We start from the raw sequence: 26,252 nt of genomic DNA, 5'->3' as shown, positions 1-26,252 counted from the left end.
TCTCAGGATATTGCACAGTCAGTCCTTATTTGCTGTTATGCACAATATCTCTAATGAAATAAACTATCTGTAGTAGGACTCTATTTACAGATCTGAAGAACTTTCCATATGTTTGGCATGGTATAATTAATGGGAAAATCTAAATGAGAGAGAAGAAAACATGAAGATTAAACAACAGAAATAAAGCCTGCAAATATTCGGTTCATGCAGTTGATAATTTGGCTCCTCACTGATTGGAACAGGATTCCATAGCAATAATTCTTCATATCAAAAGTAATTACTGATGATTTCATTCTATAGGGACAAACATAGTTTTGGTCATGGTTATTGTTATAATTCTTTCCTGTTCTGAGGAACTGTAAATATCTCTGTAACACACCAAATGTTTAAATTGTATGGTCTATTTTTGAGTTGTGGTAGGTTGACCCTGGCTAGCAGCTAAGCACCCACACAGCCCCTTGCTGACTCTCCCCCAACCTGCCAGCAGGATGGGAGAGAGAATAGGAAGAACAAAAGGGAGAAAACTCATGGGTTGAGATAAAGACAGTTTAATAAGTGAAGGAAAGAGGAAAAAAAGAAGTGATGTAAAGGCAATCACTTACCACCTCCCACAAGCAGACTGATGCCCAGCCAGTCTCTGAGCAACAGACACCTTGGAAGGCAAAAAACCCCAACCCTTCCTTCTTCCTCTGCCCTCATTTTTTATTGCTGAGCATGAAATTACATGGCATGGAATATCCCTTTGGCCAATTCATATCAGCTATCCTGGCTGTGCCCCATTCCAACTTCTTTGCCCAATCCCAGACTACTCACTGGGGGGCAGAGTGGGAAGAAGAAGAGAAAGCCTTGCTGCTGTGCAAGTACTGTTCAGCAATAGCCAAAACATTGGTGTGTTATCAACACTGGTTTAGCCACAAATCCAAACCAGCACCATACGGGTTGCTATGAAGAAAGTTAACTCCATCCCAGCCAGACCCAGTACACTAGTACACCAGGGTATTGAGAAAATGTGCAGCCTTTCAAAAAACACATTTTCAGATGATTCCCTATGAAAACTAGTGCTAAACTACCAGAATTTTCTGTTAGAAAAATTAAGCCTCTTGTTTTGTCATTGTAAAACCTTATGGGAGCCCCTAGACCTAATTGCACTACTGAAGAGGTTCTTAAGAGAATAGTGAGGTAGTGTAAGAATACCTTGTTACTGAATGAACAATTGGGTACACTTTGCAGATATATTATCCAGTGCTTAATTACCAGACTCTGAACAAGCCTGCTTGACCATTCAATTACTTTTCTGAGAGATACAAACACAGAAACTTACACAGCTGAGGGGCACACTGAATCATCCATTAAATACAATGAAAAAACAGAGTAAACAAATGAAACTTGACTTTTTGTGAATTGAGCTCTTATGAAGTCATACATATCAGATGTTAGGAAATCCAATTTTGGGGATGTGGAAGGAGCTTTCAACATAAAGTCCACTTTTGTTATTCATAGAAGATATGTAGTAAATCTTGTTTTGATCTGATTTCCCAAACCCCATGTCTTTCAGCAAGTATTTATGATGCTGAATTCAAATGTAAAAAAGGTAATTTGTTTTCTTAATTTCTTATGCACATAGAAATTAAATAGTGGCTAGAAGTGACCATTTCAAATTATAAATGAAAACTGTATTTTTATTAAATGTGAAAACATGTTCAAGAAAACCTTTATACACTTTTATGGCAGGTTTTCCCATTACATGAGAGGCTTCCTTACATATTTCAAGCTTAAATGAAGAATGACTAAACAGAAGTTTGGACTAAAATTGCAAATGTTAGCTATATTGAGGGAAACTATGACTATACAATTTAAAACAATATGAAACAACAAGTTCACAGAAATAGTTCATGTAGTAGTGAACAATGCTCTAATAAAATAAGAACGAGAAGAAAGCCAAATCTGTTCCACATATCAATACTTTCAATACATAATCATACTCCTGCATTGGCAAAATCTTAAAAATAAAAAAAATAAAATAAAATATCTGTTCAGGGAAGACTTGAGCTTCTAGACTGTCCATGCTCAAACATGGTTTAAGCCTATTAGAAGTCCCGCTGTTCTGAAAGAAAGTACTTGTATTCTTAAAATATGTTTAAAATTAAGCATGTATAAGCTTTATTTCAAATGAATGTGAATGTGTTTGCAGGATCAGAGTTTTAATGTGCTGAGTAGATCATTCATTTATGTGCTCTAAATTTGTTACCATAATGTAATATTTCCAATGTCACAGCACTAGCAGACAACTTACATGCATGCACTCAAAGCAATATTTTAGATAAGGACTTTTTGCCTCTTTTTCAGGTTGAAACATAATTTTGTTCATTTTTGCACACCTTTTGCATTTTGCTCTGTACTGTATACATCTGCCAAATAATGTCACACCTCAAACTATATATTTTGTTCAGTTCAGGGTGAAATCTTGCAAAAAAATGACCTTATGCTAGTAGTTTCATCAAAGTTTCAGTAGACAACTGGAATGAACAGCAGCTTATAGGATTAAGCCAATAACGTCTGGAAAGTAGAGGAAGCTGCACACACTAAAAGTTTAAATCTAACTCATATATACTTGAGCGTACTGAATTTTTATAGTTGTTTCATACCATTAAATGCTGACTCAGGTCCTTAGTGTGATCAGTTTGAAGAGAAATGAGCTGTCACTGTGGTAAGAGTTTTTTGGGTTTTTTATTTGCAAGACATGCTTCTTTCCTTAGGGCCCAATGAAACCCATGCCTATTTGGAATGGGAACTGTGGTTATACCATCACTTACAGTGAATTAAAGAAAAAAAAATTTACCTATACAGATCTTTTTTCATCACTAAAGTCTATTTTATGATATTCTTCAAATGCAAATGTGTACGGTCATATCTTGAAGAATTTAGCCCATATTTAGCAACAACAACATCTAGAGATATCTAGGAACAGGAGATAATACTTAAAAATAATTAACTGATCTGAGAAATAGAAATCAGTGCAACATTTATCAGCTGAAAATTCATTTTAACTAGTAAAGGGGGAAAAAAAAGAATAAAATGTACAGTGCTAAATATTGTAACAGCTGGTCCCTCATTAAATTACCAATCTAATTCCAAATCTTCTTAACATACATTATTTCATTTGCTAGCTACAGAACAGGGGAAAATTCAAATGATTTTTAGCCAGATCAAGAAGCTATCCTTCTGATGCAGAGATTTTAAATTGATATCCATAAAGAAACAAGCTTCTATTCACTTCTTCCTAATTTGAAGTATTTAAAATAAATAATTAGTCTACATATTTCCCATTGTGTTTTAAAGGGAAAGTGATGGCTGGGTGTCTTCAGAGAACTGGTCATGGGATATGGAGAACAGGCTGCTAAGTCTGAAAGATGTTGCAGTATTTGATTACATAACACATTGGTGGCCTAGTCTCCAATCAGAAGGCTTCCAAATAAAAATTGGCAAATGTAGCCACAAGCAGACTGCATGACAACTTACTGATCTGGGAACTGACCTGTTCTGTCACTTTGAAAAGCCAGTCACTCCTAGTCAAGGTTGCGGCACATTCCTGGGCAGCGTAAGGTGTCAAAGACTAGACTCGAGGTTATTGCCATGTTTTTCACATGCACCAAATTCAGTCTGCGATAAAGGGGGGAGAACAATGAGTTCAATTGCAGTTCTTCCTCATACTCAGGCTATTAATAAAATAATACAACCTATACATACAAATATCTATGTATTTTTTAAATGCACGTCGGGCCACATGTTTTACTTGTGATTCATACAGCTGCTTCTTTGCCCTGTTCTTGTCTATACAAAACTTACATATGGAAATAAAATCTCACTATCAATACTCCTTTTTGTGGGCTTATGCAGTAAGTAAAATACTGGATTCATTGTAGCAAATCACAACTTCAGCTGATTTCTACAAGGCCAGAATTTTTGCCAGAATTCTTACAGTAAGAGAGCGCCATTATTATGCTATTTCTGCTATTCTAATATTTCATCACTTCTGTTTTAAAAAGCCTTATTTTAACCTTGCATAAAAGATCCATTTACAGAATCATGATCTATTTATTTCTACATTAAAGAAAGAAATCTATTTAAAAACCCAGTGTGGAAAAATTATCCTGTACCACTTAAATTAATATTCCTCACAGAGCTGGATAAATTCTGACATTATCAATAATGTTGTTGCATAAAGACAGAAATAAACAGCAGTTAAATTATGTGTTGATATCTAGTGCATTAGAAATGTAAGCAAAAATATCACTGCTTAGAAATAATCTTTCTTTCCATAGTAATACTCCTATATACAATGAAAAACCTACAGGATTTATAAGCAAAAGAAAGAGAACAAATGAAAACAAAAAGCTCTATGTGAATTAAAAATCCAAAGGGTTTGCTCGTAGTAAGTGGAATATTTAACACATAAAATTGTTTTCTATGGTTCAGCTGCAGAACCTATGTATAGTTATAATCGCCTGATCTTACCAATGTACATGTAAATAACGTCACTCATGTATGTAAGCATAGGTTCATTCCCTACAAAAAGCAAGGTAATTAGGCTTACTTATATCTGATAAAAATTCTAATAATAAGATATGCACTGAATATTCAAGCAGATGTCCCGAAACTAAAATTTTGCAAGCTTACACATATTTTATCCCACCAGTCTGTGGGGCTACCTAGGTATGAAAAGTGCTGGGCATACTTAGCAACTTGCTATATCAGGGCATAGAATGCTAGCCTACAAGAAGCAGGGCTCAATCCTATTCTTTTTGAAGCCATCAGCGTATATACTGCGATTAATGCTGTAAGATCAATGCAATGATGTTAAATTTAATATAAATATTTTGGAAAGGGGAAACAAAGATATGCTGGCAGTTAGAAAAATTATGTAGAAGGGAGTTCAAAAGAATTACTGAAGAAAAATTGTGACTGAAAGGATGTTATGCTCTTGTAGTTAAATTAGGATAACATATTTTGATAATACTATTCAGTATGTGTTGGCAGTTCCATTTTAAAGGGCATATTATATTCTGTGCTCTTATTTGCCCATTTTTAATTTAATGATCAGATTTTTTTTCCTTAACAGGTGCCTATAAGCTAAACTATTGCAGATAGCAGCAAATTCTAAAAGAAAAAAAGTTCAGTTTCTGATTAGTACTAGATCCTGATTCTGCTTAGTTTTGCCAGTGTGAGAAGTTCCAGTGGTGGCATGCACTCTGTTTTGTAAGAGAGCCCTAAGTGATGCCATCAAGGCCATTTGTTGCATGATCACTGGACACGCTGCTTGCCTGCAGGAGCCCTGTCTTGGCTTGGGACAGTACAGGGTGTTCCCCTAGGGATATACATCAGACCCCAGATGTACTCAACAGTTAAAGAGCTCACTTGAGGGCACACTTACCTGGTGTGTGAATGGGCTTTGACACTTGATGTGTAGTCCAGACATATCCATCTATCTTAGTCCAGTTGCAGTGACATCATATGACTGAATCTGGGCAGAATAGAGCCCTAAAGTCCTTCTTAGAGGGCTACCAACAAGGATAATATAGATGCCAAATGTAGGCTGCAAGCATGCCTGAACTTTGCACTACTTATGGTAGAAGCTGGGGTGCACAGGAGACATAAGCCACTAAAACCAGAGGTATTAGTGACAACAGTCAAGTTCAGGATCTCAGGTACTGAAATCTCATTTTATCTTTTTATAAATCAAATCAATAGTAGGGGCTTCTGGCATCTTTTGAGACAGCAAAAAACCGTTTTCCAAGGACAAACAAATGAATTCAGCCTTCACAATCACTGGGAATAAAATCAACAAAATCATATAATGACTATCTAGTTTATGATTACAACTGATCAAATTAGTTATCATTAACAAAAAGTAATGCCACCAAAATCTTTGACATTTTAACAGAATTTTAAGACCCTGTCTCCAAGAGTTTAATTTTCGAATAGTCCTAATAAGAATAAAATGTATTACATCTTTTTATTTTCATATATACATTATATATAAAAATAAAAATTAGTTAGGAGATTGTAGTTCACCTTACACATCCGGTTATGTGTATCTACCTTCACAATGAGCCCATTACATACACCTCTTCATCATGATTTCATGAAAAAAAAGTCTCCTTACAAGACTGCATAGACATATCATATCTCAGAACTGTTTCCTCTATGTAAGTGGCTCTTCTGTATGCAAAATCCAAGGTAAGATCTTTGCTTTGTCTTTGGCATGAATTTTAGATCAGCCACTTTGTGTCTGCATTGCTGACCATCAACCTTTTGGCCACTACACAATTGTGAGCTTTCATTTCCGTGGGGGAGCTGGAAGTCATTAGGAACTAAATTTACTATAATCTTGGTTTTAGAACTTTGCTTGAGGAGACAGGGGACTGCTTCTAGAATATTTTCCTTTAAGGCCATATACCTTTTCTCCATTCTGTCCCAGGCTTTCATGTCCAATACACCAACCTCTTTATGAAATGGCTCAGACCTTTGTTCCTCTTATGTTTACAGCAAAAGATAGGACCCCTCACAAGGCTAGTAGTCATAAAAAGATCACCCAAATATTTTGGTTCACAAAAATGACTGCTTACTGGAAAGTTGTGGGGGTAGGGTGTTTCAGCCTGATAAAACTAGTAAAACAGTGACGTACCAGGTTGATCTGATTTTCTAAATAGGCTTGGGAGATGCTGTTTATAATCAGGCTTATGGATTGTTATGATTCAGTTGAGAATCTTTGAAAAGGGGAAACATAATGGTAAACTGTTAGAAAATATTTCAGTAATAAGGACTCTACTGTATTTCTACTACCAACCCTATGGAAGATCATGCTAAATAGAAAACTCATTTCCAAGGGCAGAAGAAGCCCTGAGACATTATTTGTCGATTCTATAGCAATTTGAGCTCACTTACAATAAATTTATAGTACTCTGTATAAGCTGAGAAGCTTGTATCAAATTCAGGCTTCCATTTAAAATAGATATTGCAGATATTAGACTTCAATTAAAGAAGAAAAATAACCTTCAGTGCTTCTTTTTCTAAAGGCAAAGTATAAAAAGAAAATCACGAAACTAGGTGAAAATTATTAAATTTCTCCAAAAATTATGCTTCTATTTCTTGAGACAATACAGTTTGTGGTTCACAGGGTAACTGGTATCAAACACAAATTAATGAGAGCTCTTATAAGCAATTTTATTTCTATCAATAATGGCAGACATTTACAAAATCAGAAGAATTTATCATTTGAGTTCACCTTAAAAAATAACTTATAAAGCAGAGATATATGCAACATAAAACAGTTCAGGAGGGAAGAAGGAAAGCAAACTAATAATTAAAATGTAAGCATGAAAAAAAAGATGGAATAAAAGTCCCTACTCATTTCTACTTAAGATGTCATGTGACAGTATTTTACAATGTCTTGCAGGTTTATATATGTATGTGTGTATGTCTATATCACACACACACGTACATATACGTTAACCCATATATTTCCATAGACAGATAATTGTTTGCAATTCCATCTTAGGCAACTCTGTTACGTCACTACTGTTGTCTCAATCATGTTTGGGACCTAATTTCTTGACAAAACTGGGGAGATGGTAGGAAAAAAATGGTGGTTCTGATTGTGTCTGATATCCTTTTGTTAAACTGTACACTGGGACAAATAATTTTCTTCTGTAGTAGCTCTTTGAAGAGAGCCAACTCACTGTGGTCTTCTTCATGAGGAGACTTGGTAACAGGTCACACACTCATTGTCAAACCAGGGGAGTACTGAAAAAAGAGGAATCCACATTTTAACAATAGTTCTTTCCCAGGCAACTAAAACCACTTTTGGACAAGAGCAATGAGTTTAAATGTCAACATGCTATTTGAATTTTCTCCTAAATTTGTACTATAGCACATGTGAAGGCTGTAGTTCATTTTGTGGTATCATAACTTCTGTTATACTTCTATCATTATGTAAAAATATAGCTATTGCTGATGAAATCAATTCACTTGACACTTTCAGTATTGGGCACTGCTACCTGGGTAGTGTGATGAATCAGTATTTCACTGATGCTTTTCATGCCTTTTACTGGTCAATGTTGGCTACTGGAGGGATTTAGCTGGGCAAGATACCTAGTCTCAAACAGACCAGCTACATTTTTGGTCACTTGAACCACATAACTATTTTGAAGGGCTTTTTACTACTTGATGGGAAAAAGGTAAAGATACATCTGACTGGAATTAAACTAGGTTTTTGGCTTATTTTTAAAGTCTGTATTATAGATTTTATGAGGCAAGCTGAATCAAGTATCAGTGGTTATTCTTCATGTGAACTGAAAATTCAATCACCATATTACATTATTATTGTAACACAAATTGAACTGCAGCCCTTATACAAGCTATAGTTGCCCTCGTTAGCAATACTTCATTACAAATAATCAATGGGACACCACAATGCCTAATACAAATGCACATTTATATGCTTATTTTAAATTGTATTTCAATTGAAACTTATAGACTGCAGAAATACTTAATTGGCTTAAAATCTTCTAAGCAGAGGAAAATGTTCAAATGCAAGAAATATTAGTGTTATGAAAACTGACACAAGGAACAGAAAGATATTCATTTGCCTTGGCAAAAACAGATATGTAATAAAAAAAAACCTACCACAGCTAGATTTTTGAGGTGGCCATTTCTAAGTGTCAAAACATATTCAGAAAAAGCATTTTGGATGAGCCTTCTCTGTCATATAAACTGCATAGAATGGACCACTTGGGTAAAATCCATTTTGTCCCATATCATGTCTCTGATGGTTTGTCTGCTTTAGGGCTTACTCCTGTCATGTGCTGAGGCCTCTCAGTGGGCCCAGCAAAGCTTATCTTACTAGTTGGGTCCCAAATTCATTCAGGTAGGAAAACTAGGAGTATCTAGAATCCAGTAAGTAGTAAGTGTCTGAGAAAACTAATTTTCTTTTGAGTACAACTGATGTCCTTCTTTTAATGAGTTTGTTTTGGTGAGCTGGTCTGCCTGCTGAATCAGATTGTTTGTCCTCAGCACAAGTAAAGCATGCTGAGTTGAGACCTAACAAGGATCACATTTAATGGAGATTTTGTGGTTACTGCTTTTTTTGCAGATTTTGAAACATCAGTCTTTTTACTTTGTACAAATCAATTTTCTCCAATACTCCAAACAATCTGAACGTGTGCCCACTTTATGAAGACACAAACAGCTAACATGCAGAAAATACTCCCTCTTCCTTTTCACTAGTTTAAGAAGCAACAGCCCCCCCCATCTGATTTTAATGAAATTTGCCATGAACTTTGACTGTTGTGTGAACTAAAAGAAATTGTTTAGTCTTTATAATTTCTGAGCTAAATAACACCACTGGCATAGTTAATGGAGTTGCACTCACTTCTGAACAGCAGTGATTTCCAGTAAGAATAGAAGTGATGAAGTCACTCAGCACTTCTGAAAAATCAGGCCACTTCTATATAGGAACCTAAACATGGATTTAGAAACCCAACTTCAGGCACATGAGTATTAAAATAATAGTCTTGCTTTGTAATGTATTTTATACCATGTTTTGCTGCCTCAAACATTCTCAATTTTAAAAAATATCATTTTTCCCAGAATGAACACTAGAGGGCATCTTGGCTTTCTCTGCTCTAAAAGGATGCTACATCTTTTCATTGTGATCTCTTGGTGCTCTAATTATATACTTCAGTGTGAATCCTGATCTAAAAGACATTACTGCCCTGCAAAATACATGGTTCAGGAATCAAAGTTTGAAAAACCAAAAATTGAAACACTCAAATGTAAAGATCTGCCTACTATGTGTATCTAGGCTGTTCAGATATTGCCTGACAAATGCCCATTGTGCATTACTTAATATGTATGGTGTAATTATTGCTGCTTGACAGATTTATCTTTCATTGACAATTGACCTCTTGATCTAGAAAAAGAACTTCTGCAGTAAATCTACACCTTCCACATTTTTCAGTTTCAGCTCAACTTCTAACAGTATTTGGCACAATTTGTTAGTGAATCAATACTATAATTTTATAAGCTAGTAAAAATCTACATAAGGCATAGTACTGTATTATAGGTACAATACAAAACTTTGTTCTGGCTGTTATTTTTCTTTTTTAAAATAAAAGATCAGGAATAAAGTTTTGCCAAGTAAAAAACTACTTAAATACTTACGCTCTCACTCTGAAAAGGGTTTAGGAAGTTTCCACCCATCTCACCATCATCCCTGGGAGTGCCAGGCTGATTACTCATGCTCATATTACTGGGAGAGTTCTGTTAAACAAGATTTCAAAATACTGATGAAACGTTGAAGATTTCAGTTCCTTTCCCAGCTTCACCTAGCATGTTAAAAGAGTATCTATACAATGCACTGGAATTTCTGAACTTGAAAGATAAGTCTCTGTAGAGTTCTGTATGTTTCAATTACTAATTTTAACCTGCAAAGTTTTAACCTGCAAGTATTTTCTCCTCTGAAGTAACAACTACCTGTAATTCTTGTTTTCAGGCTATAGCCAGCATGTTCTCTTACTAAAGTTGGGAAAAAGTATAAATGGTAGGAATAAGTATTAGCTCTAAAACTACATTAAATCAGTATGGTCAAATCAGTGGTATATGAGCATGTGCCTTGAAATATGCGAGTTCAGAATACATAAAGGAAGATGTGGACAGATCTGGTCTACACAGACCTTCGCAAATCAAGGCCTGTATTTGAAGTATTTGTTCATAGTGTTTAGTCTGTTGAAATAACTTCTAGTTCTAATGTTGAGTTGCTAAACCACTTCACCAAGAGCAGTTATATACAGAGTTTATAGATAAATGAGTTAACAAGAGTATTAGATTAAAGACTCATGAATAACAGCCAGCGACAGGATTGGCCTTGCAAACATTTTCAGGAGGAGCTGTACTTTTGCTATTTGCTTGCACAGAGCATAATGCAGTAGGGTCTTCACCTACTTTTTGAATGTCTAGGTGCAAGTGAAATGCTAATAAATAATAACAATACAAAGATTCCTGAAGGTAAATTTTTTTCTTATGGAAGTGCTCCTGCACAACCACCTCTATAATGTTCAGAAAATGCTTTCAAGATTCATTTAGTCACAGAAAGAATAAAACCAGATAATTGTCACAGACATTATTCAGCATCAATAATCAATACATGATTATTGTAATACTAAAAGTAGTTAGCTGTGTTTACAAAGTTGATTTATGGTACCCTACCATGCTTGGGGCATGGATGATTCTCTTTCCATCACAGTTAGACTCCTATTAATACGGGCTTTGTGATAGAAAAGGAACAGTGAGGGAAAAGGGGGAGTGAAACTATGAACTTCATCATAAAATATTTACTATGTCTATCACGGTTCTTCCCTTGAATTTTTTTAATCTAGAAAAAAACCCCACAAGAATTACAAATACAGGATATACATATGGACATATCTGTACATATACAAATGCATCAGACTTAAAGTTTGAGCAGGCTTAACACAAACCTAGTATAGTCAATGGGTAGGCTAACAAAATGCAACTCAAAGTAGTGCATTTGATCAAAGTGACCAAATGATAACATCTGTAAGGATCATAAATTAATTTCTCCTGTTAATTCTCAATTACAATCCTAATACAGCATTTCTGTTAGCTTACAGATTTATGAAGCTTCTTAAAAAAATCAAAATATATCATACTTTGAAAATACCTGCCTGCAGTCTTCATTTAGTATAACTAAGGCTGCAATGGGGCAAACTTTGAGTGAAAAATAGGAAATATTAAATTAAGAGAAAGTCTCCTTATTGAAAGGCTGCTGTTAAGTTTCAACCATATTCCCCTGAAGGAAGATTACCATTTCCACCTGAATAGGCAAATATGTTTGTGGGTTCAGCCTGGTGTATTTATTTTCAGTTATAGATGAAATGTAAAATTAATTACATAACTGCCATGAAGACATAACTTTTTCATTGGCATCTGAAATGCATCTTATAGAGTAGGGTCAAGACCCCTGCCTTAGCCCTGTTTTCTTCACAATCTAGTTCACTGGTTTTCAAACTGTGATCCTCAGATCTCCAGGAATCACTGGACAGCAGGTGAAGGGTCCATAAAAGGCAACTAAAAATTAACTAGCTAATTAACATCAGACAATTAAGTTTTCTATTTAGTAAAGTCATTATACCAAATATTTAGGAATCTACAGCTTGAAAAAAGTTGAAAACTATTGATTTAGTTCAACCACAGCTATTGTACCTGAAGCAGGAATTAATTCAGGGAAGTCCTGTTGCATGTGTTATGCAGGAGGTCATACTAGATAATCACATCAGTCCCTTCTGCCCTTAAAATCTATGAATATATAGTTTAAAACCCACTAAGGCCTTGTCACATTTATTTTATATGATGCTTCCAGACTTTTGTTCATTCCTTGGGGATTTACTCCTACTTTCTCTTTCTCTGTGTAGTACTAAGCTTTGAAATTCTGCAATTGCTACAGTGCATCAGGCCCAAAGATTCAAATTCCTGACATAAATGCTTTTATAGAAACTTTCTCGACTGCTTTTATTGCCAGTACGGAGTCTAGCATTGTAGCACTAGCTGAGTTTTTCCAAAGCAAATATTTCTTTGACGACTGCAGAAATTCCACAGGCACTGCAAGAAACACTGGTTATTAATGTTTATTTAATATGCATCATTTCAGTTCATTTACTTTCCCCGTCTCAGTCTATTTCATGTCGATTCATCAATTCATATTTATAGTTTTAAAAAAAGTCACGTTTTGTCATTCAGCCAAATTAAATTAAAATCTCTGGAAAATGTAGCTATGAATTCTGTCAGCTGTAATGATTCTACCAAGACTGGATTAATGCATTTTACTCCATTGAAATCCTGTGCCTGGCCTTGAGCATCTAGCAATGTGTACCCCAAACTGTGTTAATTTCAATGAACAATTTCTGTCACGTTAATTAGTAATCTGGAAATCTACTTGTGAAAAAGCCAGTTGAACAACTAGCTGGTGATGTATAAAGGGAGACTGTTGCCTTATCAAGAAGAATCCTGGCAAACTATGTGCAAAATTGGAAGGCAGCCACATATTAATTTTGCATGCATCAAACCCCAGAAATTTCCTATTCCTTGCATGCAAAACTTTTCCAATCAAGTTCCAAAGGTATTATATGCTATCATCTACCTGAAATCGCTAATGCTATATACAAGACTGCCCACACACTTTTACTAGTATCAATTAAGGCTGCATATTGGGCACAGTGCTACTCAGAAAAAGATATTTAAAAGCTATTATATATAATGGTATAACAATAGAACACTTAATTCCCAAGTAAACTTCATTTTTCTTTTAGCTATTTGAAAAAGACTTGCATCAAATATAATTTCCATGATGTATTTTTTAAGTTTAACAAATTACAAGACTTCTAGGTAAGTTTTTGGATCAAGGTTTTTCTAATAATCATATTAGCACATATGCTGATACTTAATACCAGTGGGTTGAATACAGGTTTTAAAAAATAATTTTAGTGGCAAGCTAATAGAAATGTTTTCTACTTCAAAAATGCTGCATTAAAAAAAAAAATCGGAAGAAAAATTATAGACACTGATTAAAAATGTGCTGTATGCTTATTATCTCATTGGAGGTGTATATTGAGTCTACCACTGTACACCTGAGCACAGTGCAGCTAAGGCAACATGGTCATTTCAATCCACTTTTGTGTTCTTCACAGGGCCTGAACATGATATAGATCTTCAAAACTTACAAAAATGTAGCACTGCTATAGATATTTTTCCCTCATAGCCCCAAAATGGCCTAAGAGGCATACTGCTGTGGTCCTACTCTCCATGAAAGGCCATGGAAGGTTATTCTGAGGCTATAATCACCTATGTAATATTAAAAGGACTGTATCACTAACTGAAGAATGCTTCCTGTTTTTTGAACATTTGAAAGTGTATTTTAAATGAATTCATACTAGAAGCTTCTATTTTAACACACATGAATTTAGGCCAATATTTTCTTTCCTTTTGACATGTGTTTACATCTCATCATATCTCAGCGCTAGCCTGAGAGAGCATCTACAGTGACATCCTTAGTATAACCAGAACATGTGCAGACAAGCCTTAGCCAGATTCAAAGTGGCAAAGTCTGTACTGAGATCGATCTAGCTACAACGCTGTAGCACTTAGTCCTGTGTCAACCAAAAGATGTAGGCAATTAATTCATTCAAACTCTCATTCCTTTTTTTTTTTTGAAGATCAATAAGAATTTTGTTACAGAAATTTCAAATTAATGAGTTATAAAATTTTAACTGAAACAATCCCTTCATCAGTTCCATATTTATAGATCAAACCCACAAACATACAGGAAGACAATTTTAGTGATATTTTTATTAATTTTAGTTAGTTACATCTGAAGATGCTGAGTACAAACCACAGTATTTTACAAGGACAAGCTTCTACCACTTCATCAACACTGAATAAGCTCATTAATTCCTTATTTGAATAAGTCCCTAAATTAGTAATGATTACAGATGTAGCAGATTTTTATTTTTATGGAAAAAATGACACATTCAAGCACAATATTATTTTTGAAGCTGCAAAACCCCTATGGGTTAAACTCACATTCATTTTGCATATACTGTTTTATGGTTGTGTTTACTATTTAATGTTTGTTTAACAGTTGTATCAAAACAGTGCTTTTTTTTGCAACTACTTTTTAATCTAGCTTTTAGGGACTTAGACTAGTGATTAAGATATTAATGTTGCCTTACAGAGGTAACAAAAGGAATCATGCAGTGCATAAATGTAACACCCTAATGACATTTTTCCAAATTTGCATTCAATTAGAATTTATTATTAGAACTATATTCATTTGTCTTAACAGTATGGAAGATTATAACATGATCAATCAGATTATGAACTGGATATATGTTAATCACATTCATTAATACACATTGTTATGCAGTAAGAAATGAGTCTACTTATACTCCCTATTGATTATAGATATTGTTTTTAAACTTTCAATTGATGCTAATTCTGTCTGCACAGCCTCCAAAGAGTTCACAAGCAGAAAATGTACATACATAATAAAAAGTTTAATAGAGACAATGAAAATATGTTTAGAGTGAAATATTATTCTAAAAGTTCCAAATATTTTACTAGATACTCACTTTGGAAATACTGTCCATGTCTCCTGAGCCTTAAATTAAAATAGATAATTATTCAATTAGTTTTGAGCTGAAATTAATCTAAGAGCTTTTTTTCATACTAAAATATATAGTGTAACAGCAGTATGTCAAAACATAACTGTGCTTGATCTCCCTTCCTTCCCACTGTGTCTCTGAATAAAAGTTTACAGTCAGTAGTGAATAATGTTAGTCCTTTCTCTGTGTACACACCTAATGCAAAAAAAAAAAAAAGGAGAAAAGAATAAAGGACACATATCTGATATGTACCAGTTCCTTGAATGGCATCTGTTAGGATGAGACAGCCTGAAACAACTCAGGAAAGGATATGTCCAACCTCCCTGTCCTTTTAGCCAGGTACTGCAATTCATTTTGGGTACATACACCTGAGAAAGATGTTGCTTCAGCTTAAGGGGGGGGGGGGGGGAAGCAAAATCATGTATAACTAGTAAAAGTTAATGTTGGTGACAAAAATGATCACCATTTTTACTGAACTTCAGCTACCCAAAAGTCCATAGAAGACTGTTAATGAAATATCTCTAGGGTCAGCTGGGGGGTGTTTCGTCAATGTCTTTGCCCCCAGAAGCAGAAGCCTACTACTGAAATTTGCTAAAATGACATCAATTTTGGATGCATTACAAATACTGATGATGATAATATCTTTCAGAAGAAAGTAGGTGATCCTGAGGACTGGAGTAATAGAAACCAAAAATATTAAGTATAATGAGTGCAAGTCTAACAAAAAGAATTTTTCTCATATGCTGTAGCTCTCACTTGGTTGAAGCCAAGTATAAATGAAATATAATTTAAGGATGGATGTATCACGAAAAGCATTTTTAGCAGCAACAGACAGTAAACAATTCTAGTCACCTATTTTCAGGAAAGACAAATTCAAACTGGAATAGTGTCAGAGAAAAACAATCAAGAAAATGGAGTTATGGGAGGAGACTGAAATAGCTTTGTATACTTAACTAGGCAAATTAAGGCTGAGAAGGAATATGATTTCTCACTATAAATACACCAGATACATAAACATTAGGAAGAGGAAAAGTCATTTTGTCATGGACAAATGGAAAAATTTTGTTGGAAATCAGAAAAAATTTTCTTTCTAACCATCAGAACAGATAGCCAGTAGAAGGGTTGTAGTCAGAGAAGCTAGAGAAGTTCAAGATGGAGCTTGACCAATTTATGCCTGTGATTATGAGACATAACTGCCTACTACAGCATGGAACTGTCTTACATTCCTAAAATAACTCAGGTTCCATTTTAGAAATTAAATTAACCTCAGAAAAGAAGTTGTTGTTAATTTGACTAAACATGACATAATTTTCACTAGAGAAACTAACTAACCAACTAGGTACATATAAAATCCATCTTTAACTGTTTCAATTGTAATTTTTCTTTTAGCTGAGAAATAATTCCTGGGCTATAATAAGTGACAGAAAAAGATGCAATTATCATTTACAGGTTTTCATTTACTTGAACATAATGTGCATCATTATTAATTAAAACAACAATCCATTTTAGGATTGTAATATGTAAAGAAAAGCTATAAACTCACAAGATGGCCTTATGCAAAGTAATATAGGAATTTCAGACCTGCTTCACAAGAAAAGAGGACAATCCTATTGGGAGTTACATGCATTTTGTTGAATTTTAATTGCTCAGAATATATCTCCTAAGTGAGTTTTGATGGTTTAGTTTTTTCTCATCTTGGCATAGCCTTTTCCAATTTCTCCCTTCTTCTTACCTGTCTGTACTTCCTCTCTCACAGTCTCCAGCTTCTAGGCTATAACTACTAATTTTCCATCCACCATGGTAGTATGGATAGAAGCAGGGGGAACAGTGACAGCTTGGCTTCTGCTTGCCCATCACGTATTTAGCTTGCTTGGGTTTTTCCACATAAAGAAAAATGCTATTCAGCAGTGTTGCAGGTGCCCTGTGTTATAGGGCCAACTCCCAGATGTAAAAGAGAACCTTGCTGGTCAACAGTGGGGACAGAAGAGGAAAGAGATATGAAGTCTTTGCAGACTGAGGTTCCCCCCTGTTGTTGCCCGTATGAATGACACTCCTTGGTGCAGATAGAAGTGAAGAACAGAATATAGAAACTGTATTCAGAGTTACTGGCTTGGTGTTATGGTATGAGTACAAATAAATACAAGGTATTTATTTACCTTGTGGGTACAGAAGAGGAAGGCATACATGCAATTTATTTATCTGCAGATTGTTGCTTAAATCCCTTTCAAGTGTCTAGCATGCATCCAGCAAAGAGAGCAGAGTTTGCTAGGATAGTCAGGGGATAAAGCAGTGCATGTTTTGTAGAATTGTGTAAGGCTTCTCCCTTAGATAAGAGTCTTTCGAAACCCAGTGTTGAAAGACAGGAAGTACACTATTCTTCCTGCCTCTGCATGCCCTGACAAGAATGCATGTTCTTTCTTGGTGCACTAAAATGGCAACTGTTTATGGGGATGGAATAATAAAAATAATACTTAACAGACAGAAAGCTAATTATAGAACAAATAAGGATATCAAAATATAAGATAAAACCAGCTTAACACATACATCAATATATGTAATAACTTACTTCCATGTACTTGATAAGAACTCAGACCAGCATGTCATAATGACACCTTCTAAAGTTTTTGGAAGAGGAAGAGAGGTAAAGAAAAATGGGTCTTATGCCATCAGTTCTACATTACTATGATGGTATGCTTATAGAGTGGTTTGAAACAACTGGATTAAAATTATACTGTTATATAAATAACATACAGTACTTTTCTTCCAGAGGTGCATTATATAATCCAATTCATATACTTAAAAAGTATCTTAATATTTCTTATTAATGTATATACAGCTTTTTTACTTTTTAAAATATTTTAACATATAGTGTCTCACATAACTTAGAGAACTAGTCATAGAAAATGGCACTGGTCATTGTAAATTTGCAATGTTCATAATATTTACTATTATTACCTAATGATCCATTCATATGATGTGAATCCATTCCACCCAGTCCACTCATAGGTCCATCTGACCCTGGTCCCATTGGAAACTATAAAAGGATCAGACATTAAAAAATATTATTGCACAATTTTTTAAGATTATATAATGAAAAAGAAATTCCTCAGAAAAAAAAAATGGTAAAGGAAAAATGCACAGTCCCATCTCCGAATGTGAAAGTCAAGTGAAAGTCTTCCACGTGATGACTGCAAAAAGTGTAATTTATTTTTTTTTTCCTTTTTCCAATGCTTCCTTCATTATTTTTTGAGAAATTCATTTCTGTAGGCTGGCTAATCTACTTTAATACTTTGTACATGATTTTCAAACCTGCAAGTGCTGACTTATCTCTACTCCCACTGAAGTTACAGAGAATTTTACTATTCACTTCATTTAGTAGGTGAATAATTAACAGTTTTCAAACCCCACCCTATCTATACTGACAGTCAGACTACTCTGCATTACCTTTGCAATATGATCAGTTACTTACAGATTTAAGATATTAACCTTAAATCCAGTTCTTCAGAAACTTAAAGGCTTTAGCATTACAGAACATTTTCTAAAATTCACTGCATACCGATTTAGCAATATCTAAATATATATATTCTTAAAGTTTTATTGTCCTTTTTTTCAAAAGGCCCACAATATGGACTGTAATTAGATGAAATATGGTTGTAATCCGATAAATACGACAAAATTGAAGGCATAGATAGAGATCAGAAAAGAAACAAGTTCTATCTAATAATTCTGATTTTTGTCAGTTCTAGAACTACTGAAGTTTGGGCTAAAATAGTCACTAGTGTGGTAGTTAATGAGACAAATACCTAAATGTTATCATTAGCTTCCATTCTTGACACCTTATTTAGATAAACAGGGAAGTTTGTTTCTTCTTAAAGGTATTGGTTTTATCCTTTTTTACAGAATAGCAGGGAAATATAATACTGAGCCACTATCAACAGTTTTCTTCTCCCTCTTCAGTCATAGAGACTTTTTAATAATGAAAGTTTAAAGTTAGCAGAAACTAATGCTTGGTGGCAGTTCCTAGGATGGTGTCATATGGTACAGAAATCTTTTGCACTGTAGTATGACAAACTAAGTCATCCCGAATATCCACATGCACATGCTTCTCAGGTCTTTTCTGTGTAGAAAAATAGGCCCCAGTCATTATTTTGCACCTACTGGCATGATCGATTTGCGAAACATTAAAAAAACTAAAATGGACACGGTGTGATGGAAATGCAGTGATTTGGATAAAAAAAGGCTGTATAATTAGAAAAAAATATAACTAGATTCATATTTACATTAGGTCTGTTGGGTCCAGGTGGTACTGCATTCATTAAAGTGTACATGTTGTCTCCAGAGTTGGTTGAATCTGTAATAAGAGATTATTTTAAGTGCTAATATATACCTTTCAATAAAACTACTCATCTAATACATTTCTTGTCATTTAGTTCATATTATTTCTGTTCCTGAATCACTGATACACAGTGGAATATAATGGAAGATTTCATTCCCTTTTTACCTATTTCTACCACACAACAGAGCTATCGGAAATAATTGAAGTTGTCCCTACGTGACTATTTCTAGACTCTACTTTTATACATGACTGTTAAAAGGTTTATCAATCACCAAGTATCTGTAACTATTTAATTCCTTAAACCCTTTTTCCTGGAGTTCCAAATTACTTCACTCATCTTCAATACTCTATAAAAAAGGAGTTTCTCTCTTATCAACACTTCCTGTAATTTGTTTTTCATCTGTAACAACCAATAAATAGCTTCTTTTATATAGCCTTCAGGTTAGTGTAGTGAATGAAAATCTTTTCTTCACATCTGTGTCAGTCTATTAGATTTTGAATGTATCTAACTATTCAGTGGAATATTGTGTAAAGATCCCCTCTCTAAGGACAGCTTTAGCTAATGAATCTTTGCAGACAACACCAAGTTGGGAGGGAGGGTTGATCTGCTCAAGGGTAGGAAGGCTCTACAGAGGGATCTGGACCGGCTGGATCAATGGGCTGAGGTCAATTGTATGAGGTTCAACAAGGCCAAGTGCCGGGTCCTGCACTTGGGTCACAACAACCCCATGCAGCGCTACAGGCTTGGGGAAGAGTGGCTGAAAAGCTGCCCAGCAGAAAAAGACCTGGGGGTGCTGGTTGACACCCGGCTGAATATGAGCCAGCACTGTGCCCAACAGCATCCTAGCCTGTATCAGAAATAGTGTGGCCAGCAGGAGCAGGGAGGTGATTGTTTCCCCTGTATTTGGCACTGGTGAGGCTGCACCTTGAGTATTGTGTTCAGTTTTGGGTCCCTCACTAAAGGAAAGACATTGAGGTGCTGGAGAATGTCCAGAGAAGGGCAACAGAACTGGTGAGGGACCTGGAGCATGTGTCTTATGAGGAGCAGCTGAGGGAACTGGGGTTGTTTAGTCTGGAGGAAAGGAGGCTGAGGGGAGACCTTATCGCTCTCTACAACTACCTGAAAGGAGGTTGTGGTGAGGTGGGTACTGGTCTCTTCTATCAAGTAACTAGTGATAGGGCTAGAGGAAATGACCTCAAGTTGAACCAGGGGAGGTTTAGATTGGATATTAGAAAAAAATTTCTTTACTGAAAGCATTGTCAGGCATTGGAACAGGCTGCCCAGGGAAGTGGTGGTGTCACCATCCCTGGAGGTGTTCAAAAAACACGTAGATGTGGCACTTCAGGACATGGTTTAGTAGACATGGTGGTGTTGGGTTGACGGTTGGACTCGATGATCTTAAAGGTCTTTTCCAACCTAAACAATTCTATGATTCATGGTACAGTGTGGTGCAATGCTTCAAAACCAACCTGAATCCAAAAACAACAAACCCATGTTGGCACAGTGTGATGCCTAAGCTATAAGTTCTGCCAAGAGCTTCATTGGGCCTTGCAAGAAGTTGACACAGCTATACTGCTTCTCAGTCTGGGATTACTTCACATAGAACAAGAGGACAGATATGCCCTTTCCCGCCAATCAATGTACGTGAATTTTCAGACTGGTGCACCTCCAGAACTGAAATGCAAGATTTAAATAATGACATATGCAATACAACCCACATAACTCTTCTGGTTAAACTTAGGAAATCAATGCCTGAAACGTACTAGTAGATACAAATTATTCATTCCTAGCTCCGACTTATCCCTACTGCTAACACACACAAAGTCTTAATACCCTTCATCAATATTTGTAAGAAGGAGAAGGCAAAAAATGCAGCAGATAGGTACACAAATTAGGAAAAAAACTTTCATAAGGGAACTTGACAAGAGATAGGCCATGTAACAAAAAAGTTTATTGAGACGAGAATGACCTCAGAAAAGTCTAAATAAATCCCTAAGGGGACAGCATATCTTTAAAAAATATAGGCAACTCTGGAAAAACACTACCCTCTATAGTACCTACAAAAAGAGTAGAAGAATAGCTAAGTAGCTCTATACCTAGTTCTTCCAAAACACTATTCCATCTCTTTGAACTGTGAGTTTTGAGCTTAACAGCAGACACAAAAAAACACTGCTGAGCTGTAAATCTTTTTCCAAAACAAGGGACTTCTGAGTCAGAAGTAGTGAAAGCAAGAAAGCCTAGACCAGACTGATATGTGTTGGAACTGGGAATGCAGCCTGACCTCATGCAAAAATATATTTGTACATACATGGGGCAGTTAAAATCAATGTCTTTGTCTATTCCTTTATCTTTCTGATACAGTTTTCCAAGCATTAATTAATGTAACCTTGGTGAGTAAATAATTGCATTATATGCAAAGAACTATGCATCACTAGGACATTCAAATATATTGTTTTAAAAAGAGGGAAACTAAAAGCTTTTAGCCTAAAGTTAGCAAAAGTAAAATTAGCATATAAAAAGTTATTTTTAATGTTCAAGCAGGTAGGCAATAAGTTCTTTAACCACCAGATCCTTTTGAAACATACAACCCTGGCTCACCCTAAGTTCTACTGCCTCTTGTAAAAACACATAAAGATTCATTGGGCCATGGGAACATTCAGAGCTGGAAGGGTTTTCAGAGGTGAGTGAGTAGCTTTGCAAAATTCTCAGGTGGCCAATGTCTAAGTGTTTTTATACTTTGGAAAGCAGAGGCCTTAAAACACCTTAGAGTCTCTTTAATTGAAAATAGAAACAATTCCTCAATAGGTGCTTTATTTTAAGCACACACAGACAGCTTAACACATGCCATAGCTACAGTGCTGACTACTTTTAAAAGTGCAGGCTGTCTGTGTGTTTGTTTTTATGTTAAAAGAGTGTGATGGGTTAACCCTGGCTGAACACCAGGTGCCCACCAAAGCTGTTCTATCACTCCCCCATCCTCAGCTGGATAGGGGAGAGAAAATATAACAAAAGGCTCGCGGGTCGAGATAAGGACAGGAGAGATCATTCACTATTACCGTCACGGGCAAAACAGACTCAATTTGCAAAATTAACTCAATTTATTACAAATCAACCAGAGCAAGGTAATGAGAAGTAAAATGAAATCTCAGAACACCTTCCCACCACCCCTCCGTTCTTCCCGGGCACAACTACCCTCCCGGATTTCACCACCAAGCCCCCCCAGCGGCACAGGGGGACAGGGATGGGGTTTATGGTCATCACACGTTATTTTCTGCCGCTTCACCTCCTCAGGACGAGGGCTGATCACACACTTCCCCTGCTCCAGCGTGGGGTCCCACCCACGGGAGACAGTCCTCCACGAACTCCTCCAACGTGGGCCATTCCCACGGGCTGCAGTTCTTCACGAACTGCTCCAGCATGGGTCCATTCCACGGTGTGCAGTCCTTCAGGAGCACACTGCTCCAGCGCGGGTCCCCCACGGGGTCACAAGTCCTGCCAGAAAACCTGCTCCGTGGGCTCCTCTCTCCACAGATCCGCAGGTCCTGCCAGGAGCCTGCTCCAGTGCGGGGTTCCCACGGGGTCACAGCCTCCTTCGGGAACCCACCTGCTCCGGCGTGGGGTCCTCCACGGGCTACAGGTGGATATCTGCTCCACCATGGACCTCCCTGGACTGCAGGGGGACAGCCTGCCTCACCAGGGTCTTCACCACGGGCTGCAGGGGAATCTTCGCTCCGGCGCCTGGAGCATCTCCTCCCCCTCCTTCTTCACTGACCTTGGTGTCTGCAGGCTTGTTTCTCTTACATGTTCTCACTCCTCACTCCGGTGGCAGTTTCTCCCCGTCCCAACTTTTTTTCCTTCTTAAAAATGTTATCACAGAGGCGTTACCACTATCACTGATTGGCTCGGCCTTGGCCAGCGGCGGGTCCGTCTTAGAGCCAGCTAGTATGGGCTCGCTTTCTCTCGAACACAGGGGAAGCTTCCAGCAGCTTCTTACAGAAGCCACCCCTGTAACCCCCCCCCCCGCTACCAAAACCTTGCCAAACAAAACCAATACAAAGAGTTTCTACCTTTTAACTGCCAGCTCACATTAATTATCTTTTTCACTAATGATATGAACAAGGAAGCCCTACTTTTTATTTCAGGTCACATTTTAAAGCCCTGGAATTGTATTTAATTAAGATTTTACATCAGTGCAGTTAGTTTTCATGGGAAGTCAGAAAACTTCCCTACCCTCATGCTGTAGAAGACAGCAAGAATATGTAGTACGTGAGGACTGAGGATGCTATTGCATCATTGAGGTGAACAGGTCCCTCTTAGCTGGTCAAAGTGGGCCAAAAGATGTTGGCCAAAAGGAGTCTGAATATCTGCTGAATATTGAGTTACACAAAAATTAATTAGCTTCTTTTTAGCAGATGTCTCATAATATCCATGGGAGAAAAGCATCCTCCATATCTTGCAGTTCCTCCTTCATGTCAGATACTTTGCTGAACATCCATGGAGAGAACTACTTAGATCTAGTTGACCAACTTTAAGCCTTGAGAAGCTAGCTAGCTGTCCTGAATGCTCCCATCCTCCTTCTCGATTCTTTAAACCTTAATAGGAATGGTGGCCAATCTGTATGGCCAAAATCTCCATGTGGTCAGAATTCCAAGATACAGATCATGTAACTTGGAGAAACAATAGGACAGCAAAGTTCTGGGAACAGATCACAAATAGGACATGACAGTGGTTCCTCTGGGGCCTTACTCCTCCATTGCAGGATAGAGGAGAGCAGTCTGCCCAGCATAACCATGCTGCCAGTCAGATGACATAGCCATGTGATGCAGCCATGCTTCTGAGTCATGCATAGCTAAAGAGCCATATATCGGTAAGGTCTATCACATAGGGTACTATAGAGGAAGTTTCACAGGATTCAAAAATCTCCTGATTTCAGAACTGGAAGAACTGTCCTGAACAACATTAGCAAAACCAAATACACATTCTGTTTTCTTTCTTTTTTTTCTTGATATTTCTAAAATCATGCAAGAAAGATGGGCTCAAGAGCCAGAGTAATGAATTGCTTTGAACTGCACAGATACAAGGCTTTGTATCTCTGCAACACAGCAGGGAGAGAAAGAAAGGGAAAGAGCAGAAAAAAACCCCTGATACAGAAAGTACAAAACTAATGCCTTCTCATTAGCTGATCCTTCATGAAAAATGTATCAATTGGATCTAGCAGTTTGTCTGCATTAATAGCACAGAAAAATCTGAAAAAAAATAATTTGAGTACTTCCTAAAATCCCTTATAATTTTCTTTCATTTTTTTCTGAGTAGATTTCAATACCTGCTGGACTTGGCATGATAGGTGTTCCTGGTGGCCCTCCACCTCCTGGAGGACCCTAGAGAGGGTAGAAAATAACAGTTAGCATGAAAGGAAAAAAATACCACAGTCAAGAATGAATATGGTACAAAAAAAAGTATCATGAATGTCATGAGTTACTCTGGTAAAAACATGCATATTTTCTGGTAAGCTAGCAAAACAGCTCATTAAGACAGCATCATTGATCAGCAGGCTCTGGCACAGAGTTCTGATATATGTAGATCTATGGATCCAAGAAGATCCATTAGTCAAAAGCTCTGAACCATGCTATGAGTCAGACAAGAAGGATACTTAGATCAAGGCCTAAGACAATTATATTTAATTCCCTCAACCTACTTTTGTTAATACCAGTTTTCCAATTGTCATTTCTCTTTCATTGCTCTCAGTACATAGTCAATGGCAGAGTAACTAATGTTTGCTAAGCACAAAATATGGGGATGCTTTGTGGGGACAGAAGAGGCTAATCACCTGAAGAAAGCTTTCTTTCTGAGGCAGACTTGGTACCTCAGTATCATGTCAATCTTAATTCAGTCTGTATAACATTCCACAATTCTTTTTTAATAGCACCTGTGTGTATATATATATATATATATATGGACAGGCTGGATCCATGGGCCAAGGCTAATTGTATGAGATTCAATAAGGCTGAGTGCCAGGTCCTGCACTTGGGTCACGGCAACCCCATGCAACGCTACAGACTTGGGGAAGAGTGGCTGGAAAGCTGCCCGGCAGAAAAGGACCTGGGGGGTGTTAGTCAACAGCCAGCTGAATATGAGCCAGCAGTGTGCCCAGGTGGCCAAGAAGGCCAAGAGCATCCTCACTTGTATGCAGCATGGTGTGCTGTTCATGGATTGGAGGGCCGTTTGATGCTACACGACTTGGGGTTCCCAACATCTAAAGTGACATAAATTTATCTATATTATTCTCTTTCTTTACAGTGTTAGCTCTAATAAACAGCATTTTAAATGATACTTTACAGAGTCTTGAGTGCCTTTCTTAATGGGATTATAACAGACCAGCACCTCCTGGTGCAAAACATTTGGCATAGTCAGCAGGATCCAGTGAGAAATGCCTTTCAGGAGAAAGAATAGTGAAGAAGAGGGAAACTGGGTGCCTGGCTGGCTGGCCCTGCAAGCAGCCGGGGGGGGGGGGGGGGGGGAGGGGAATTTGCAAGGTATTTAGCCCAGGTAGCTTCACCAATATGTTGGGAAAGTGAGGAGGAATTGTCTGAATACCCCACCTCAGCTGAAGTATTATCTTGTCTTAGAAAGCAGGGGCTGGGGAAAGGAAAAGGCAAGGAATATTTGCGCTGTCTTTGGT

General features: G+C 36.8%; 2 protein-coding genes across 6 annotated transcripts in view; one reads left to right on the top strand and one right to left on the bottom strand.

Annotated features, from left to right (window-relative positions):
* LOC126035501 (uncharacterized) overlaps window positions 1–26,252 on the top strand; it is a 185,532-nt gene that overhangs the window by 16,880 nt on the left and 142,400 nt on the right. The window lies entirely within an intron of this gene.
* LOC126035472 (single-stranded DNA-binding protein 2-like) overlaps window positions 7,213–26,252 on the bottom strand; it is a 211,099-nt gene continuing 192,059 nt past the window's right edge. For all 5 annotated transcript variants that reach the window (XM_049794099.1, XM_049794100.1, XM_049794101.1 and 2 more), the window contains 6 exons: window positions 24,897–24,951; window positions 19,517–19,587; window positions 18,192–18,270; window positions 15,204–15,232; window positions 10,222–10,320; window positions 7,213–7,803 (listed from right to left, as the gene is read on the bottom strand). In XM_049794099.1, coding sequence (XP_049650056.1) covers window positions 7,774–7,803; window positions 10,222–10,320; window positions 15,204–15,232; window positions 18,192–18,270; window positions 19,517–19,587; window positions 24,897–24,951 — 363 coding nt within the window. In that variant the 3' untranslated portion in view covers window positions 7,213–7,773. The remainder of the gene's footprint in view (window positions 7,804–10,221; window positions 10,321–15,203; window positions 15,233–18,191; window positions 18,271–19,516; window positions 19,588–24,896; window positions 24,952–26,252) is intronic.

The sequence above is a fragment of the Accipiter gentilis genome, chromosome W (genome assembly GCF_929443795.1).
Source record: "Accipiter gentilis chromosome W, bAccGen1.1, whole genome shotgun sequence".
Classification (NCBI taxonomy): Eukaryota; Metazoa; Chordata; class Aves; order Accipitriformes; family Accipitridae; genus Astur; species Astur gentilis.
This window is presented reverse-complemented; position numbering and strand designations above follow the sequence as displayed.